This window comes from Pediculus humanus, genomic scaffold, assembly GCF_000006295.1.
Source record: "Pediculus humanus corporis 1103172107677 genomic scaffold, whole genome shotgun sequence".
In the NCBI taxonomy this organism is placed as follows: domain Eukaryota; kingdom Metazoa; phylum Arthropoda; class Insecta; order Psocodea; family Pediculidae; genus Pediculus; species Pediculus humanus.
Genome location: NW_002987286.1, coordinates 92,108 through 110,745, shown reverse-complemented (window position 1 = coordinate 110,745; position 18,638 = coordinate 92,108). Strand labels below are relative to the sequence as shown.

Here is an 18,638-nt window from a genome sequence, read left to right as displayed (position 1 = left end):
TAATAATAATTATTATTATTATTATTATTATTTTGTAAAAATGTTTTTTTTTTTTTTTCTTCTCTTAAAATTTTAAAAAATTTATCTCTCTCTACAATATTTTTATATACATATAAAAACTTATGTAATGAAATTTTTATGTATTGTCGATATTATTGTCTAAACTCAAATTTAATATTTGCAGTTCGCGTGGTAATAATAATAATAATATTAATAATAATAATTTTAAAAAATAAAATAATATTATTCGGGGTGCAAAACCAAAAAAAGAGCGGACAAGACGGTTCGATAAGTTTTTTATTAAAAAAGATTTAAAAAAAAAAAAAAAAATCAATTAAAATTAATCTCTGGGTGTTTTCATGGCGTATACTTTAAATTCAAGTTTCCCTTACTCTACTTTTTTTTTTTTTTTTTTTTTTTTGTTAAAATTAAAAAAACTTTTCCAAACATTTCCTTTTTTGTGGGGGGTCGCGAGTAGTTAAAAAAAGAAAAAATTTAAAAATCCCATAACCAATGAAAAGAAAATATTACTTCTACTTACTCAGGTTGTTTTCTTATATTTAAAAAACTGTGAGGCTACCATCATCATCATCATTATCATCTTTATTTCCTCCCGTAGGACAACATAATCCTTCCGTACCATCATCACGTATGCAAAAAAGAATTTTTTCCGCCATTGTCACATCGCGTGATACGACGCCGTGAAATTCTTTCAATTCGTTCGCTGGAAATTTAGCTTTTTCATTGTCGTCTATTATAAAATATCCGATGGATCTGTAAAATAAATAATCGGCGTGGTTTTAGAAACTTGTCGAAAATTTTCAAAAGATTAATTAATAATGTACATTTTTTCGTTTTTTTTTTTTTTTTTTTAGTACCTGCAAATAGCAACTAATGGTATCCATATGACAGAAATTAATATGAGAAACGCGATTAAAAAAATACACCAAGTAGGCCACGATTGACGTTCCGTAACACCTTTCGAAGATACCCATGCCGGGTATCCGCTACCATCGGTTATAATTTCTATTATGCTCGCCATTAAAATGGCTAACATGGCAAAAGGACTTAAATATTTCCAGCACATCAACCAATATAAACCGGGACGCGTTCCTGTCATTAATTCTATATCGTCGGCAAATCTGGAATTTCAATTTAAATAAAACATAAATTTGATGATGTAATCAGTAAAAACAGAAAAATAATAATAATAATAATAATACCTTTTCAAGCCGTAAATGTAAGAAACACTTATACATTCACAAAAAGCTATTATCAAAAGTGGAAAATTCCCACTGAACATGTCGAAAAGAACAAAAACATAACTGCCGGCTCCGTGTGCAAACATCATGGACAGCAAACAACATAGGAAACATATTCCTCCCGTGAGGATCTCTTTTCTCAAATTTGGAAACAATTTCATGTCCACAACCGAAGTGACAACTCCTTCCAGGGTACCAAATTGAGAATCGATACCCAACGTGAAAAGCATTAGGAAAAACAAAATTGACCAAAATTGAGCTCCGGGAAATTGATTTATGGCTTCGGTAAAAATTATAAAAGCCAAACCCGTGCCTGAAGCCGACTAAAGAAAAAATGCAAAAAAAAATTTATTACAACGTTGTTTCTCTCTTTAAGGTACGCTAAGAATTTTCAGTAAAAAAAAAGGCAAAAAAATTTTCTTTTAGATTTTTACATTTTCCAGTTCTTTTTCAAGGTCACACACTGGAAGTCCAATCAAATTAAAACTTTCTGTCAAATTTTTTGAATTTACGGTTGAATTCGTTATGATCTTGGCGCTTTTTAACATTTTCTGCACGGTTTGATTTCTATCTGCCAAACACTTTTCATAAGTCATCGTCGCTTTAAATCCGAGAATGGAAAAGACGACAATTCCGGCAAACATGGATGTAAAACAGTTAGTGAGAGATACCATGACGGCGTCTTTGTAACAATTATTATTAACCGGATTGTAAGATGAAAAAGCTATCAATCCACCGAAAGCCAAACCTAAAGAAAAAAATATTTGAGTTCCTGCTTCTAGCCAAACAACCGGATCCGCTATTCTATACCACTGAAACGAACAATTATTAAATGTACCTAAATTTATTTGTTTAAAAACTTTTTTAAAAAAAGAGTTAAAAAAAAAATAAAAATTTTTTTTTTACCTTTGGTGTAAATAAATGTCTCAGTCCATCGGACATTCCTTTTAGCGTAACTCCTCTGAAGAAAAAAATAATAAGTACAAGATAAGGAAACGTAGCCGTGACGTAAACAACTTTTCCGGAAGAAACGATTCCTTTGATCATGCAAAAGTATACGAGACACCATGCTATAGCAAGTGACATTCCAATTTTCCAATTAAACGTTTCCGGTGAATTTATATTTTCAGATGCTCCAAGAGTTGTTCGATACCAAAAATATTGCGTCGGCCCACTCACCTTAAATTTGAAAAAAATTTTTTAAAAAAAAAAATATATATATATATATATTTTTCAAATGTTAATTATATTTTTATTAATGAATAAATTTAAAATTTACCACGCAATCCGGTTCCAAATGGTAGGTTCCATTATCGCCATAAACCTTGGGACATTCAGACCAGGGCAGTTCCGATTGAAAGCTTTGAACGAAATAAAATAAACACCAAGCGATGATTGTGTTGTAATATAAAGCTACATTAAATGATACGACGGCGCTACTAATACCGATTCCTCCAAGGTATGGCGATACCTGGTGCCAGACTCCTATGGCACCCTTTCTTAATCTTTGTCCTATTGCTAATTCTAGGTAGAAGATGGGAATTCCTTCTACTGCTAGCATAACAAAATAAGGAATGAGAAAAGCTCCACCACCATTTTTTTGAGCCAGGTACGGAAAACGCCAAACATTTCCCAAACCGACAGCGTAGCCGACAGTGGCCAATAAAAAAGTTAATTTACTATCCCAAGATTCTCTCTCGTCGTCGCAATCTGGCTTAAATATTTTCTCACCTTCTTCTTCTTCTTCTTCTTCAATTATGCTACCTTTTAATACTTGTTTTTCACTCGGACTGGTATCCTCGAAAGCAGGATTTGTGGCTCCGTAACTTCCTGTTAGGGTGGTTTTTAAAGACTCTACTAATCTTCCTTTCATTTCTTTCAATTCGTAACGATCAATCGATCTTTGATGGTGTAAATCTCTAGAACTTTGTCTTCTAACCAAGTGTGCAACGTTAGCCATGTTTTCTTTTATTTATAAATAAATAAATAAATTTTTTCTTTAAATCAATTAAACGATGCAAAAATCAAAAATTTGCGGTGCTTTTCTCAAAACAAAAGCAATCCTCATAATACAAATTCGTTTTATGATTTTTTATTGAATGTAAAAAATTTTTTCCCCATTTTCTTTCTTCTCATTCTAAAAATTAAACCTTAAAAATTTTTTATTAATAAATTTTTACTTAAAAAAAAATTATTATAAAACATTTTTTTTAATGATTTCACAAATAAAAAAAAAATAAAATGTCGTACCTTACAACATATTTCATTTTCTTGAATGAAAATATACAAAAATTACAAAATTTCACATACTAAATTATTTTTTTTTTAAATAAAAAAAATTATTAAAATAATAAAATAAAAAAAATAATCTTAACTGCCCCGGAATATTTGTGTGAATTTTTTTTTTTTTTTTTTTTCCCCGAAGTTAAAAAATGAAAAGCGTCGACGCTTTCAAAATTTCAGACTCGGTCGATTTCAGTTACAAAAAAAATTAAGGTAAAAACATGCGCTTTATTTTTTTTTGCAAACAAAAAAAAAAGCAACTTTAGCAATTGAAAATCTCGTTACTTATTATTATTACAATGCCCGGAGAAAAATACTCGAGCTTTTTTATTTAAAAAAAAAATAATAATAATAATAATTTGCAATCAAAAAAAATTTATTTAAGATACTCATAATCTATACAAAGATATATATTTATTCATTTATTATTTTAATTCACGAGGGCTTCAAATTTTACATTTAAAAAAAAAAAAAAAAAAAAATTTACAGAGTCATCGAATTAAATACTCGGTAAAGTCATGACGTCAAAACATCCGGTTCCGCTTTTACAAAATCTTCCAGCCATTATTCTCGCGCTTGGCGAATTCATGAAATCCTCTTGATTTCTCACGAGTGATTTTTTCAAAAATCCCGTTGATCTTTCAAAGGACATTTGCTGGAGCGGACTGGAACTGTCTGCCAAACCTATTCTGTTAAATGGTGAATAATTACCTTGATTCGTCATGTAATCGGCAACCAGTAGTAAATGTCTGTGATCGACGGTGATTCCATACACTCCGAAGACGTCATTTAATTCTTTGACGATTATTCTCACACCGGCTTCGATTCCTAAAGTTTCGACCACTTTGTTCACGTCGTTCGAATAAAGTCTGTTTATGTCGATCATTTTATAAAATTTGAACATTTCGTTGAAATTAACCCCTTCCGTTTTCAAATGCAGCTCTCCGGACGGATTCTTATAAACGAAAGCTCGTCTGACGTTAGGGATTTGATACAGAACGGATTTTCCGCAAATCACTTTCAATATCGTTGAAAAATCAATTTTATTTAGGGTGAGGGGTATACCCACGACCATTTCGCACCATTCTTCTTTGACAACGTCGAAATCGTATTTTTTTATCATCGGAAATGTATTCAAAACGAAATTTTTTCTATTTTCGACATTTTTCAATTCTTCGCTTGTCAAATTGATTTCTGGAATGTCCCGGGATTCGCTTTCTTCTTCCCCTAATTCAACTCTTCTTTCCGTTTCTTCTTCGTATTCCGACGGTTCGTCCTGATACAGAGTGTCATTTTCTTCGTCGCTTTTTTCCTCTTCCGATTCTTCAGGTTCGTCGTATTCTTGATTTTCGCAATGTCTATTCCTTACCTTTTCCTTGGTCGCATCGTCATCATCCAATTCTTCTTCTTCATCGGAACTCTCGTGATTTTCTCCGAAACCTCGGTATTTATTAAAATTGACTCCTGCGGAATCCACATTATCCGCGTCGTCTTTTTCTTCGTCTTCTTTGCTTATCATTTTCTCTTCCTTCGACTCGAATATAATGTCACCAAATTTTTTACTTAATTTTCTAATTTCCTTACACAGCAATATGAGAAAAGGTTTTTCCACGTATTCCAGCACATCTTTAGGTTTTATTAAATAATCATCCTTGTAGAAACTATGTGGAAGAAATTTAAATCTAATCGTGTATGTAAATAAAGGACTTGGTTTAAAAATAACTTTTTCATGAACCGTAATCGTTTCTAAAACATCGGCTAGCGTCACTCTCTGAAATATTTTTTTCAATTTATTACCGTTTTTCAACATTTTTTTTTCAGACTTTTTCTTCAAAGGCACGTCAACGTAAGGAGTTTTTATTGATTTCGATGCCGTCATTAAAATTTCTCTGAGCCTGGGTATACCAAGAGTTACGTTCATTTCTCCTCTTCCGGCAAAATGAAAAGTATTTAAAGTCATTTGAGTGGATGGTTCACCAATTGATTGAGCAGCCAAAAGACCCACTGGTTCTCCAGGTTGACATAATGATAACATGTATTTGGCTTCTACCATATTTTTAACTTTCTTCTTTTCTTTTTTCGATTGGTTTGAACATTTCGCATCTAAATAATCCTTTATTAAAGTTTCCAATTTTTCTGTTATCACACCAAAGTCGTGATTTCTGTTATACTTGGACGTAACTGGATCTAATCGAACTTCTTGCTTGTAAAGTTGTTTATCTTCATCGGCTAAGGCATTCCACTTTTTAAGCATTTTAGAATACGCTTTCGTTCTTCCCGTTCTTTTATCTAATTTTGTAAAATATTTATTGCGTATATCATTTTTTATAGACTGAGAAAAAGAAGTGAAAGGAGCGAGAACCTTTTTACTTAGGTTTATTCCTGCCATTACTTCTTCTCTGTACGCTTCAATTTTTTTATACGGTACGTCGGCTTTGAGGCTTTCAATCACAGATTTTTTGACAACTGCATTTAAATTATTGTGAAGAAATTCCATATGAGTAGGTTTAAAAAAAGTTGATTTTTGAACTTCTAAACCGTCACCTCCGTAAATAAACTGTATCACGGTACCATCATGATCTCTCACGGTTCCGTCGTAACCTATGCTTACTCCTTCTAAATGTTTTATTAAACATCTTTGCAAGTAACCACTTCTGGAAGTCTTGACGGCAGTATCGATTAAACCTTCTCTACCAGCCATGCAGTGGAAAAAAAACTCCTGAGGAGATATACCCGTCATAAATCTATTATCTATGTAACCACCAGCGCACGGCTGAGTGTCGAAAGCCTTATAAGAAGGAAGGCTCTTTCCAGAAATCATAAAGGGTGGTCTTTTGCCTTCCAATTCGATTTGTCCCAAAAGGCAAGAGATCTGCATTGTGTTAACTGTACTTCCTTTAGCTCCTGACGTAACCATTAATTGTAAATTATTTTCTGGAAATCTGGAAATTAAACCCTTAGGCAAGCAAACTTTGTTTATTTCATTTGTGAATGAATTTAATTTCACCTTATATTCTTGATCTAATTTTCCTTTAAACATGGTTCTATTCTTAAAATATTCTCTTTCTAACCTTTCGTATAAATCATTCGGAATTTCTTCCAAGCCAAGTGCTTTTGCAGCTATCTCATCCCCACATTTCCTTAACTTTTCAATTATTTTTTTTCTACTTTTATCTGCCTTGGCTTTCACTAATATATCTTCCACGCCAAGAGTAAAACCCGTCATTTGTAAAAAAGCAGTGCTTAGTCGGCCAATGGAGTTTAAGAATTTCGAAGAACACTCTCCGCCATACAATTCATACAAACAGTGCGTTAATCCAAAAGGAGTGGCTCCAAAGTGCTGTTTATCTAACACGCCAGTCACCAGGATTCCTTTTCTTAAAATAATTGAGGACTCTGACATTTCGTTATCACTTTTAAATTCTTCTCCACACATCCATTTTCTAGGTGATCCTGTTTCCCATAATTTGACGCTAATTTTAGCATTTCCATTAAATGAAATTAAATCCTTGTCTTTAGGAATAATGTTAATTAAAATGGTAGAAATTATTTGCTTTCCGGACCATAATTTTTTCGGTTTGACAATACACGGAGGTAATAAAATTATATTTCCATTTTTGTGAGATAAACCTTGGTACACTAGTTGATGATAATCTTCTTTTTCAAACATTTGGTTCTTCATTGTTAATCGGACTGTAGATACAATATGATCTTGAATGAGACCACCTAAAGGTGTTCCGTCTTTAGGTACCAAATAATGATTCGCAACATTTACTATATTATAGCCTTCACTTCTTGATAATTCGGTTTGAGGTAAATGAAGGTTCATTTCATCTCCATCAAAATCAGCATTGTAGGCTTTACAATTAGAATAATGCAGTCTAAACGTCTTTTCGTTTTTTAAAATTTTTACAATGTGAGCCATAATACTCGGCCGATGAAGAGTGGGTTGTCGATTTAAAAGAACAATATCTCCGTTTAGCAAATGTCTATGAACTTTTTTAGTTTTAAATGAAGTTGGATCTCCTTCAATTGATTTCAATAACAACTTGGAAATTCCTATTCTTTTTTTTCTATTTTCTTCCCCACCTGTAAGTTTTATTAGTGAGCCGTTCTCATTTTCAATTAGGGTCGCTCCTGGATAAACATCAGGACCATTTTGAACCATTTTTCTTAATTCTTCGACGTTAAAAAAATTTACGCCGACTGGGTACGTCAATTTCTTGGCGAAATATTCCGGCACACCGATTTCCTGAATATTTAAATTTGGATCAGGAGTTATTACTGTTCTTGCTGCAAAATTAACTCTTTTACCCATCATGTGCATTCTTAAAACACCTTCTTTTTTTTCTAAAACTTGTTTCAATCCAGATATGCCTTTTTTTAAAGAAATTCGAGCTGCACTTGAATCTAATAATGTATCAATATCATTTTGTAATTGTAACCAGCATTCATGAAGTTTTTCCAAAACTGTGGCTCCACGAATCCCATCGATGTAAACTTTATATTCTGGAGGGAAACTGTTATAATCACCAGTGTCGACGGCTTTCACTAGATTTTTAATAATAATACAATCATTGATTATATTTTTATAAATAACAGTGTGAGGATTTTCAATCATAATACCATTAGCAAATTCTACTGGTCTGGCTTTTGGTGGAGTGACCAATATTACATCCATAAAAAATAAATCCGTAGGATAGCTTAAATTTGAATTTTTTAAAATTGGCATCAATTCTTCTACTAAATCTTTACTTTCTTCCCAAATTTTTCGAAGTGTCTCTCTTGATTCTTTTGGAGTTATGAACGTTGTTTCTTGCTTTGAACCTTTATTAAAAGCATTTTGTGGAACATCTTTAAATTTTTTTGCTATTTCAACTTTCGTAATGGAGCTTATTATTTTATTTTGAAACTTGATAATTCTTTTAAAAGGATTTTTGCAATGAGTGCATGACTTGGGAAGAATTATTTGTTTTATAAATTCATTGAGAAATTTTAAACGCAAAGATTCAATACTCCTCGATGAAGGAATATTAACTGGATTCGAATCCAATTCTAATTCTTTTAAGTATTCTGAATAATTCTCTTTTACAACATAATTTTGAGCATCATTTGAATCCATTTCTTTTAAGTTCAAAGCCTTCGTTTCTAAATCTTCTGCTTCTGCCATTTTACCATGATCTAGAAGTTTCATTTGGTAAATAAATAAGTTTCTTAAATTCGGAGGTATTGCCAACTTATAACAATAGCTACAAGATAATTTTAATAATGTTAAAACTTCTTTGTGAAACAATGGATTTATAACTGGCAGTGGTAAATTAATATGACCAAAATGTCCACAACAATTGCGAATTGTTTGTCTACATGTTAAACAAGACTCTTTTAACATCCCAGAAGGACCCATAACTAAATCGTATAATCCATCTTTTAATGGGTGATCAAGAGCATTAAAACATATTGAAGTCTTGATCTCCACTACACTGAGATTGTATATATCAGATGCATTAAATATTCCAAATATTATTTTGTTGATTTCCACTTTTTCAACAGCCATTTTGATATATAAATTCAAATGATGAAAAATTGAAACTTCTAATTTTATTTACGGCTTTTTTCAATTTTAAATCTTCTTTGAAAAATCGAAGAAGAGCATTTACTGTATCTTCATTTTCATACTCCAAGTTAGTTAAAGCTAGTGTCACTTGTAAATAAAATGAATGGTAGTATCTCCAAATATCTTCACACCAAATTACTATATGTTCAAGCGAAGGGCAGCATGGATTAAGTAAAGAAAGATCTATTAAGTTTTTGGCTCTTAAATTGTAGTACACATTTTCTATATACTTGCATTTTTCCCATAATACTTCATTTGCTGAAAGAATTTTGTCCCTAAAATTAAATTTACCTATTATTTAAATAATAACTAGAATTTCATTATTATTTTAGATCTACATACATATAATTTAAAAAATGAAATAAATATGGCTTACACCATTACCTGATATTTTCTAAAATTGTCAAATTCTCTTGCAATGATTTGAAAATTTCATATGCTAAACCATTTTTGAAACCTTCAAAATTTTCAAATCCAATTATACTGGAATTATCAAATGTAGATTCTTGTAAAATTGCTCTATAAAACAAACTTTGATTAACTATAGAACTGCACGGCTTCTTTGATGCTATTATCCAATCCTGAATTTGATTTTCATGATTTTCAACCAATTCAAAAAATTCTTGTATTTTTTGGCATAGAGATTCTAAATTTTCCATAACATTTTAACATTTCTCTTTAAATTATTTTATATTCAAGTCTAAATTTTAATTATAAACTATTAATATTAATAGTAATTTCGATCAAAGCAATTTTTTTTTTTTTTTAAATTACAAAATCACTGTAAAAGCATACAATACACTGTTTAAAGGTATGCTAATAGAATTAAAAAATATTTAATAAAAAAAAATTATTCTGCTTAAAGTTGAACCATACTAACTCTACGCTCGAAAAAAAAATTCTAAGTGCGGGAACTTCTATCTACAGAATCATTTATAACCCCACGTGGGTATAAAAAGTAAAATTAAATCATAAGGGAGAGATTCCAGAGCGAATCGAGAGAGAAAAAAAAATAACGGTTGTAAGAAACTTAAATCGGTTATAAAAATCTCATTAATTAATTAAATGAATTTTTAATACCAGTTTTTTCCTTCAAAATAGTTTTTTCTAAAAAAAACATAAAATAAAACGATGAGTTTATTATAAAAACATATTTTTACGTAAATTTCTTTTTGAATATTCTATAATACTTTAACGACTTTATTTCGTTCCTTTTATAATAATAATAATAATAATAATAAAAGGGTAATAATTACTAGCTAAAAATTTATAATTTAAAAAAATTTATCTTAATTTTAAAATAAATTAAATACAGGTAATAAATATATATATATATATAAATATATAATAATATATTTTTATAAAATAAATTTTATTACAGAATTATTAGTTCAAACAAAATAATAATAAATGGACGGATGAGTTTGTTTATTATAATTAATGTTTAACAAAAAATACTAAATGTTTAAATAAAATATATGTATAAAGTGCAGAGCCTACTTTTAAAAATTTACTTTATAAACCTTATTTAAAAAAAAAAAGATACAGGTATGAATATTAATAATAAAGAATTCTTTTTTTTTTTTTTTCACATTTCAGTCTTCCCTGTTTTGGCATATATATATATATTTGTTTTTTTTTTTTTTAAATAAGTACACTTGTATGAATATATTCCCACAATTAAATTTAAATTAGCAAAAATAAAACAATCAATCAATCATTTTCATCAAAAATAAATAATAATAATAATAGATTCTTTAATTTTAATAAAAAAAAAAAATATTATTATAATTATTAAAATAAACGGAGTAAAAGGTACTTTTACGGTAATACTGACACTTTTTAAAAAAATAAAAATTATTCTGACCCTGCAATATGATTAATAAACATGATGAGAAAAAAAAATTTTTTCTTTTTAAATAATAATAATGTATGATTAAATAAAAACTTTTTTGTAACATGATAACCGATTATAAATATAAATATTTTAAGAATAATGATAATAAATAAAATATTATAAATTTTTTTTTTTTTTTTTTGAAAACAGTTTATAGAAGAAAGCAGGCACCATTAATAATTTTCTATTATACTAAAAACCAACAAAAACAACAACAAAACAAAAACTATTCTTAATATTATATCTATTAAATTTCCTTTTTTTTTTTTTTGTTCAAATAGTAAAAGAAAACCCCTTATTTAAAAATTTAAAATTTTCTTTACATTATTTATTAATTTTCCCCAAAAAGAATTTTAAAATTTTGCAACCATTTTTAATAAAAAAAATTTTTTTTTTTAAATATTTGGAAGACAAATAGCCAACATATTCAACCGTAAAAATAAATTTAGAAAATTATTAATCACGTAAAAAAGTATAAAAAAAATAATAATAATAATAATAATATGTTTAAAAACTGTACAAGTTTTAAATAATTGATGAAAATAATTCTTCATTTGTATGCCCTTATTAAATTTTTTTTAGCCATTTTATGTAATTTATAAAAAAATTTGATTTTTTTTTTTAAAACAATAATAACTAACTTAATAGAATTTGTTAGTAATAATTATTTTTTATACATTATGATTGAGTAATAATAATAATAATAATAATAAAAATAATTATATGTAATAGATAATGTCAAATGAGAAAAATTTGAATAAATAAATTTTGGTAAAACCAATTAATTAATTTTTTTTTTTTTTTAAATTTAATTAATTGAATCGGAATCCTTTAAGACAATTTAAGACATTATAAAAAAAAAAAATTACAATTTTTATAAATTCAAAAGTTAAATTTTAAAATTACTTTTCCTTAATTAGCCTCATTTATGGCATAATGACACTCATTCCCTAATTATTTTACCATTAATTAGCATGTTTTTATCAAATTAAAATCATAATAGCTTTAATAGGGTAATAAATAAATAAATTTCTTTTTAAAAAAAATTTCACTTAAAGCATCAATCAATCGAATATGAAATAAATGAAAATTTTTACTTTTTTTTTTTTTTTTTTTTGTACGTAATTAAATAATATGAAACGAAATTCGTTTAATTAAAAAATTTACTCAAAAAGTCATTTATTTATTACCGCATTTTTTTTTTTAAAAGCAACAACTTAATTTACGTAAAATGCAAATTTAAATTTCAAATTAAAATATAACCATAAAAAAGTTAAATATCAAACGTAAAATTATTCACGGTTAATGTTCATGGAATGTAATTTATACTCATTTTATAAATCATTTTTGTAAATTAATTAAAACGGAAAAGATATTAAACTTTAAAAAGGTAAACGTCTTGCATACAATTTTAAATTGTGTACGATGCATTAGATTCATTAGGTTATATTGCATTTTTACAATAGTTTAACGAATAAAATTAAATAAAAATTTTGTTTTCATTAAAAGTACCTAAATTCGCCCTTTTTACCCAACCGTTCTTTCCTTACCCAATCTGCCGGAGCAGGTGGAGGAATCGGTGGAGAGCGAAGAGGACTTTCCGACCCACCTTTCCTACCCACGATATCTACTTCGTCCTGAGACCTCCCCGAAAAATGCCTGTCGACTCTATCTCTTTCGTACCCTGGTGAATATAAGGGGCTGTTAAAAACGTCAATATTAGCAGCATTAAATGGGGAAACAATTGTGTGAGGAACGTGTCCTATCTGTCCCCTGGCATTTTTCCCCTTCCACCATTTCCTACTATCGTCAAGTATCTCAAGATATTCACCTCGAATCACGGTTAACTCCTTATCATTATTCGCGGTTCTTGGATACGTGACTCTGACGATTTTAGCGTTTCTGTCAATTAAATCCTCTAACCAACTAGCTTGATTTCTCTGAAAAGCCTGATTTTCTATTATATGACCTCCTTTTTCAATTGAATCAGCTGAAATATCGCTTCTGGCTTCTCGGCTGTGTATCGGCTGAGAAAATTCTCTTTCCGAATCGGGACTTTTAGATCTGGCTCTCTCGGTGTAAGATTCGTGATGAAAAACTCGATTTTCGAAATCGTAGCGTCGATGATCGATGATGGGTGATGCCTTTTGTCTGTCGTAATCTATGTACTCACTGTTATAATGAGAATCATCATGTCCTCGCATATATTCTCTTAATTCAGGATCGTTAGAAGTCGAATTTTGAATTTCTCCACGATTTCTTTTTTCTTCGGAATTTCCAGTAGGCTCGTGTTCGTCAATAACAGAAAAATCAGGCGACCACCCGTCCATAAAAACAGGATGATAAGGCGTAACAAAACCCTTCCACTGATCTCTAGATATTAACCACGCATCACCTAACGAATGCCAAAGTTCCGTCTCCTTGCTGGTTACGCAATTAATCAATAAATTTACAGCTTCCCTCGTTAAAAGGGGAGAAACAACTTTGGCAGGCAAATTAGGTCCGTAATGAGTGTCGTGTGAAGCATCAACAATGAGAGCCAAAGGTGTAAATAGAAAATGTACCAGTTCAGGAGCGTTGGGATCGTGTATGTGAGCCTTCAATTTTGCAAGTAAATTGAACGAAAGTTTAAATTTTTGAAATACGTCAATGAATTCGACTTCTGGAGGTGGTTTCGCTCGAATCGTCAACATACCGTCTCCCATATCTTTTTTCTTAGATTTACGATTTCTTCTGCGTCTTTCCAACTCTCTAGAGGCTGCTGCTGCATGTTGCAGCCTTGCTATAAATTTCTCAATATCATCAAAGCAATGATTTAATATGGTAACATCTCTTTCATACCTTTCACTTGAAGTAGAGCTTGTTTCGTCCAATAAGGATCCTTCTTCGTTTCTCGACATTTCATTTCTGGAATTTCGGCCTCGATCGACTTCAGCGTGATGTGAACTTGAATTGAAAATTGAAACTTGCTCCCTAACATTAATAGGAGGCTCCGGTGGAGGTGTAATGGGAGGAGGAGGGATTCTCCTCTCCCTTCGCGCTATTGGCAGCTTACCGGCGCGCAATAATTTTAAATCTTCAACTAATTCCTGAGCAGGAACGCTTTGGCACTGAAATATATGCATTTCTGAATGTGAATCAATTGGCCGTTCTTCTCCAACAATAAACACCAAAATGTTGTTATATATTTCTAAAGGATCATGGCTAGTAAATGCAGTGGGTTCTTGAATAAGTTCCACTGGAAATCTTTCCATGACAGCTCCAGTCTCATAATCCATTATAAGAACCCATGATTGACTAAGTCTCATTTGCATTTTTTGCGACCAGATGCCATTCGATTTTTCCAACTGAAGTAATCTTCTCATTCCATCTGCTGGATAAACAATTCCTGTATTTTTAGCCACTGTGAAGGTAGCAAGATGTTCAATTGTAAAAATTGGTTGCTCTTCCATATTGTTTCTATTATGAGACATCTACAAAATACCAATCTGAAAAAAAATACTGAATGAGTACAAAATTTTTAAAACGGTTTTTATCACTAATTTACAAAAATTTTATTTTATGGAATATAATTACTAAAAAAATTAAATTTAACAAACAAATAAATTGAAAAAAGCTGTTATATAATTTAAAATTGTAATTTAATTTCTTAAATAAAATAAAAAATAATTTGGTTTAAATGTCTACTACATCTTATTTTAAAAATTATTTTTACACATAAGAAAATTGATATTTTTTCAAAGTTTATATAAAATTAAATTATAAATTTTAATAATTAAAATTATATTTAATTATTTAGTTATTAAAAGTTAAGATATTTAAATAAACCTCTAAATAAACTTAAAAAAATTATAATTGTTTTTAAAAAATTTTAATAAGTATGGATGGTATTTTATGTGGATTTATTTCATTATTTTTAATGTTAAAAGCGGAAGAAATGACACGTTAAGTAAAATTTGAGAATTATTTTGGTTTTAAACTCAAATATTAAGACATTAAAAATTATTACACTAAAACCAATTTGATAATACGTGGTAAAAAGCCGTAAATGATTTTTAACAAGTGACTCACCTTAAACAAATTTAAAAACAATTACGTTGCATTAACAAGGGTGCATTTTTAAAAATAAATAATTTCTGCTTTAATTACTCTTTATTGTTTACAAATAACTTCAAAACACTAAACTATAAAATATAAAACCGAGGAAGAAGAGTCTCAAATTTTTTATTAAAAACCTTGAGCCTACATACTTTTCATAAGGGCGTATAAGCAGGTACGAAGTTATGTAGGCTTTTAAAAAAACGAAACTAAAAAACGTGTCTAAAAAAAAAAACACTGCACGGCTTTATAATTTTTAACAAAAAAAAAAAAAAACCCCCGAAAAACACAATATCTCATTGATGTTGTTTATTCGAGCAAAGAATGTTATTATTAATAATATCCAACGTTTAGGCACTTACCTGATATAAAATACAAAAAAAAAAAAGTATTCAACGAGGTGACATCAACTCATTTACAAATAAATCAGCCATTTTGATTGTAAATTTTTTGTATTTGGAAAATGCTTAACTTATGAAAGAAATAATGTGGCAGCCAGCGCTGTTTGTGAAGAATTTTAAAACTATTAAAAAAATGAGGGTCGGAAAAATTTAGCGGAAGAAATATCAGAGAGGCGGTAGATTTATCCTACAAAACTAGAAGACAGTTTGACTGCGAGAGAGAGAGAAGATAGCGGAGCGCGGGAGAAATTTAATTCATATATGTACGACTAAATTTTTTTTTTTTTTTTTTGATTTTCAATACAAGTGGGTGTTTAACGTGTAATTAAGTTTTATTTAAACATTTCTTACAGTCAGTAAAAAAAAAGAGTTTTAATGAAAAATTTTATATGAAATTTAAAGAAATGAACGGTAAATTAAATGAGAATTATGGGGATGACGCATCCCTTGACATTGATCTTCTCAACCCATTTACTCACAAATTGGAGCTTTCTACGACCTATGAAAAAATTAAAGTAAGAAATTTTTTTTTTTTTTTATGTATCATTACGTAAAATTTACGTGCAAAAATTTATTTTTTGACATTTCGATTTTAAATGATTATTATTTATAGAAATTATCGTACACGAACGAAAAAACGGGAAAATGACTTTTTTTTAAATCGAAAAAAGATTTATTTGTTCACGCACAGTTTTTTTTCCCTAATGTATAACGTTACGAAACCATTACCTATTTATTAATGTGTTGCTTACGTTCGTTAAAAAATTATTAAATTTAATTAGAAAACACATTTTCGAAACCGAAGGTAAAAACATGAAAAAGTTTTATTTATTAAAATAAAAAAATTGCGAAACCGCTTTTGCCAAAATTAAAAAAAAAAAAAAAAAAAAAAATTCAATTTTTTTCTTTTAACTCATGAACAAACAACAAGAAAGAATCTAGCCATTCTCTAAACGGTTAAAAAAAACCGTTAATAATAAAAAATAATATTTTTTAATAAATGTTATTTGACTTGATGGAATTTTGAAAGTTTTTATTATATTTTAAAAGAATATTTACTTAAGAAAAGATCGTCATTTAAAAAAATAATTTAAAAAAAAAAAAAAAAAAAAAATTCCCCATACGAGCACCCCATATATACCAAAAGACTTTTGTTATAATATTTTTTTTTAAGGGTGAATTCAAAAAAACCTTTTTTTTAATTTTTTTCATATTTTTTAAATTATTCAAAGTACCATTTTTTTTTTATATTTAGTAATAAACAATAATACGTCGTGCACATTTTTTTTTTTAAATAAAAAAGTTAAAAAACTCATAGAATTTGCCTAGTCATAACTCGACATTAAAAAATTTTATTAAGAGACAACATGTCATCTTGTATTGCATCTTTTATTTATTTTTTTGCACTTCTTATAATAAAAATATCCCGTTTTATTTGCTACGGTTTAAAAAGTAATTTTTTACAATTCAAATTTTTTTACTATTTAAAAAAAAAAAAAACAATTTTTCTTCTAATGACAATCAGACAATCGTTTGTCAAATGAAAGAAAAAGAAAAAAGAAAAAAAGTGATACAAAAAGGCACAAACGAGGTCAAATAAACTTATTCATAGTTTATACAAGTTATTATTTAAATAAATAAATAAATAACAAAACAAAATTGAAGGTGATTTAAATAAATTTAAAAAAATTAAAACAAAAAAAATAATATATTTAAAACTTATTATAGTTGTGGAGGGGGTTTTATTCTGCCTACTCTAACTTATAATAAAATAAATTATATATATATATATATATATATATATATATATATATATATATATATATATATATATATTAATAAAATAAAAAGTTTTTTATGAAAATTTTGTTGTGAGAAACCATTTTTTCAATTCCTTTCTCTTCGTCATGTTATGTTTTCATGTTAGAAGAAGAAGAAAAAAAAAAATTTTTAGTTTTTGTTAGATTTGAGAGAGATTTTTTCCTTTTGATATTTTTACAATATATATACGTATATAATATAATAATAAAAAAAAAAGAAATCATCATTGTAAAAGTATAATTTTTTAACAATGGTTCATTAATTATTAAATTTAAAAAAAAAAAAAAAAATAGTGAAATTTTTTTTAAATTTGTTTAAAGGTTACGTTAAGTTTAATTGGTATTAATGATTTATTATTATTATTTTTTTTTTTGTTGTTGTAAATATTTAAATTTCTTTAAAATGTTCGTTATTTGATATTAAAGCTTATTTATTATACTTTTTAAATATTAATTTTCTTTTCATTATTTAAAACGACTTTAAAAGTTTTCACTTTTGGAAAAAGAAAAATTAATAATAAATTTTTAAAATGAATTTTTTTTCAAAGGTTTTAATTTTAATGTTGATTTTCGTTTCGAAAAGGAAAAGGGGAGGAGGAAGAGGGAGAAAGGGAGGGAGGGGGTATTTCTTTATTCAATTCTTTGTTGTAAATTAATCGTAATAACTTTTTGATTAATTATTTAAATTCAATGACCTAACAAAAAAACTTCCTGTTATAATTTTTTTATTTATTTTCCCTGTATATAACCAAATGATTATTATTATTATTATTCAAGATCATGTACAAAAAATTTCTTTTAACTGACCTAAAAATTTCAATGAGAAAAAAAAAAAAAAAACGGTTTATTTTTTTTTTTTTTTTGTACAAAAATTTTATTTTGCAAATCATGAAATAATTTCTTGTTTTAATTTTTTTTATTTTTTATATTGAAAAAGTTTAGGTCACAAGCCAGCTTTCATAAAAAAATTAAATTTGTCAAATCATCTTTTTTAAGAATGAGCGGTTTTTTTTTTTTTTAAGTGTTGTTCAAATTCATTTGAATACAATTCCTTAAATAATAATAATAATACTTTACATTCGAGTTTTTATTATTTATATTACGGTAAATTACTATGAATTTCGTTTTTTATTTATTAACTTTTAATTTTTTCATTAAAAACTTTTATCGAGTATAAATTTTTGATTTATTTTTAAAGTTATATTTTGCATTAAAAAATTAATAATTATAAATAAATAAATAAGAATTATTATATAATTTTTT

General features: G+C 27.9%; 4 protein-coding genes across 4 annotated transcripts; all 4 read right to left on the bottom strand.

Annotated features, from left to right (window-relative positions):
* Positions 1-560: 560 nt before the first annotated feature.
* Phum_PHUM293370 (sodium- and chloride-dependent transporter, putative) lies at positions 561-3,222 on the bottom strand (the record flags this gene model as incomplete). Its single annotated transcript, XM_002427030.1, has 6 exons — positions 561-774; positions 879-1,142; positions 1,224-1,585; positions 1,697-2,074; positions 2,169-2,441; positions 2,542-3,222. The coding sequence occupies 6 exons, from the start codon at positions 3,220-3,222 to the stop codon at positions 561-563; spliced, it is 2,172 nt and encodes a 723-aa protein (XP_002427075.1).
* Positions 3,223-4,044: 822 nt separating this feature from the next.
* Phum_PHUM293360 (DNA-directed RNA polymerase I largest subunit, putative) lies at positions 4,045-9,099 on the bottom strand (the record flags this gene model as incomplete). Its single annotated transcript, XM_002427029.1, has 2 exons — positions 4,045-8,096; positions 8,172-9,099. 2 exons carry the CDS (start codon positions 9,097-9,099, stop codon positions 4,045-4,047), a joined length of 4,980 nt encoding a protein of 1,659 aa, XP_002427074.1.
* A 66-nt stretch (positions 9,100-9,165) lies between these two features.
* Phum_PHUM293350 (uncharacterized protein) lies at positions 9,166-9,818 on the bottom strand (the record flags this gene model as incomplete). Its single annotated transcript, XM_002427028.1, has 3 exons — positions 9,166-9,174; positions 9,203-9,359; positions 9,544-9,818. 3 exons carry the CDS (start codon positions 9,816-9,818, stop codon positions 9,166-9,168), a joined length of 441 nt encoding a protein of 146 aa, XP_002427073.1.
* Positions 9,819-11,968: 2,150 nt separating this feature from the next.
* Positions 11,969-14,529, bottom strand: Phum_PHUM293340 (uncharacterized protein; the record flags this gene model as incomplete). Its single annotated transcript, XM_002427027.1, has 2 exons — positions 11,969-12,006; positions 12,588-14,529. The coding sequence occupies 2 exons, from the start codon at positions 14,527-14,529 to the stop codon at positions 11,969-11,971; spliced, it is 1,980 nt and encodes a 659-aa protein (XP_002427072.1).
* Between the last annotated feature and the right edge of the window lie 4,109 nt (positions 14,530-18,638).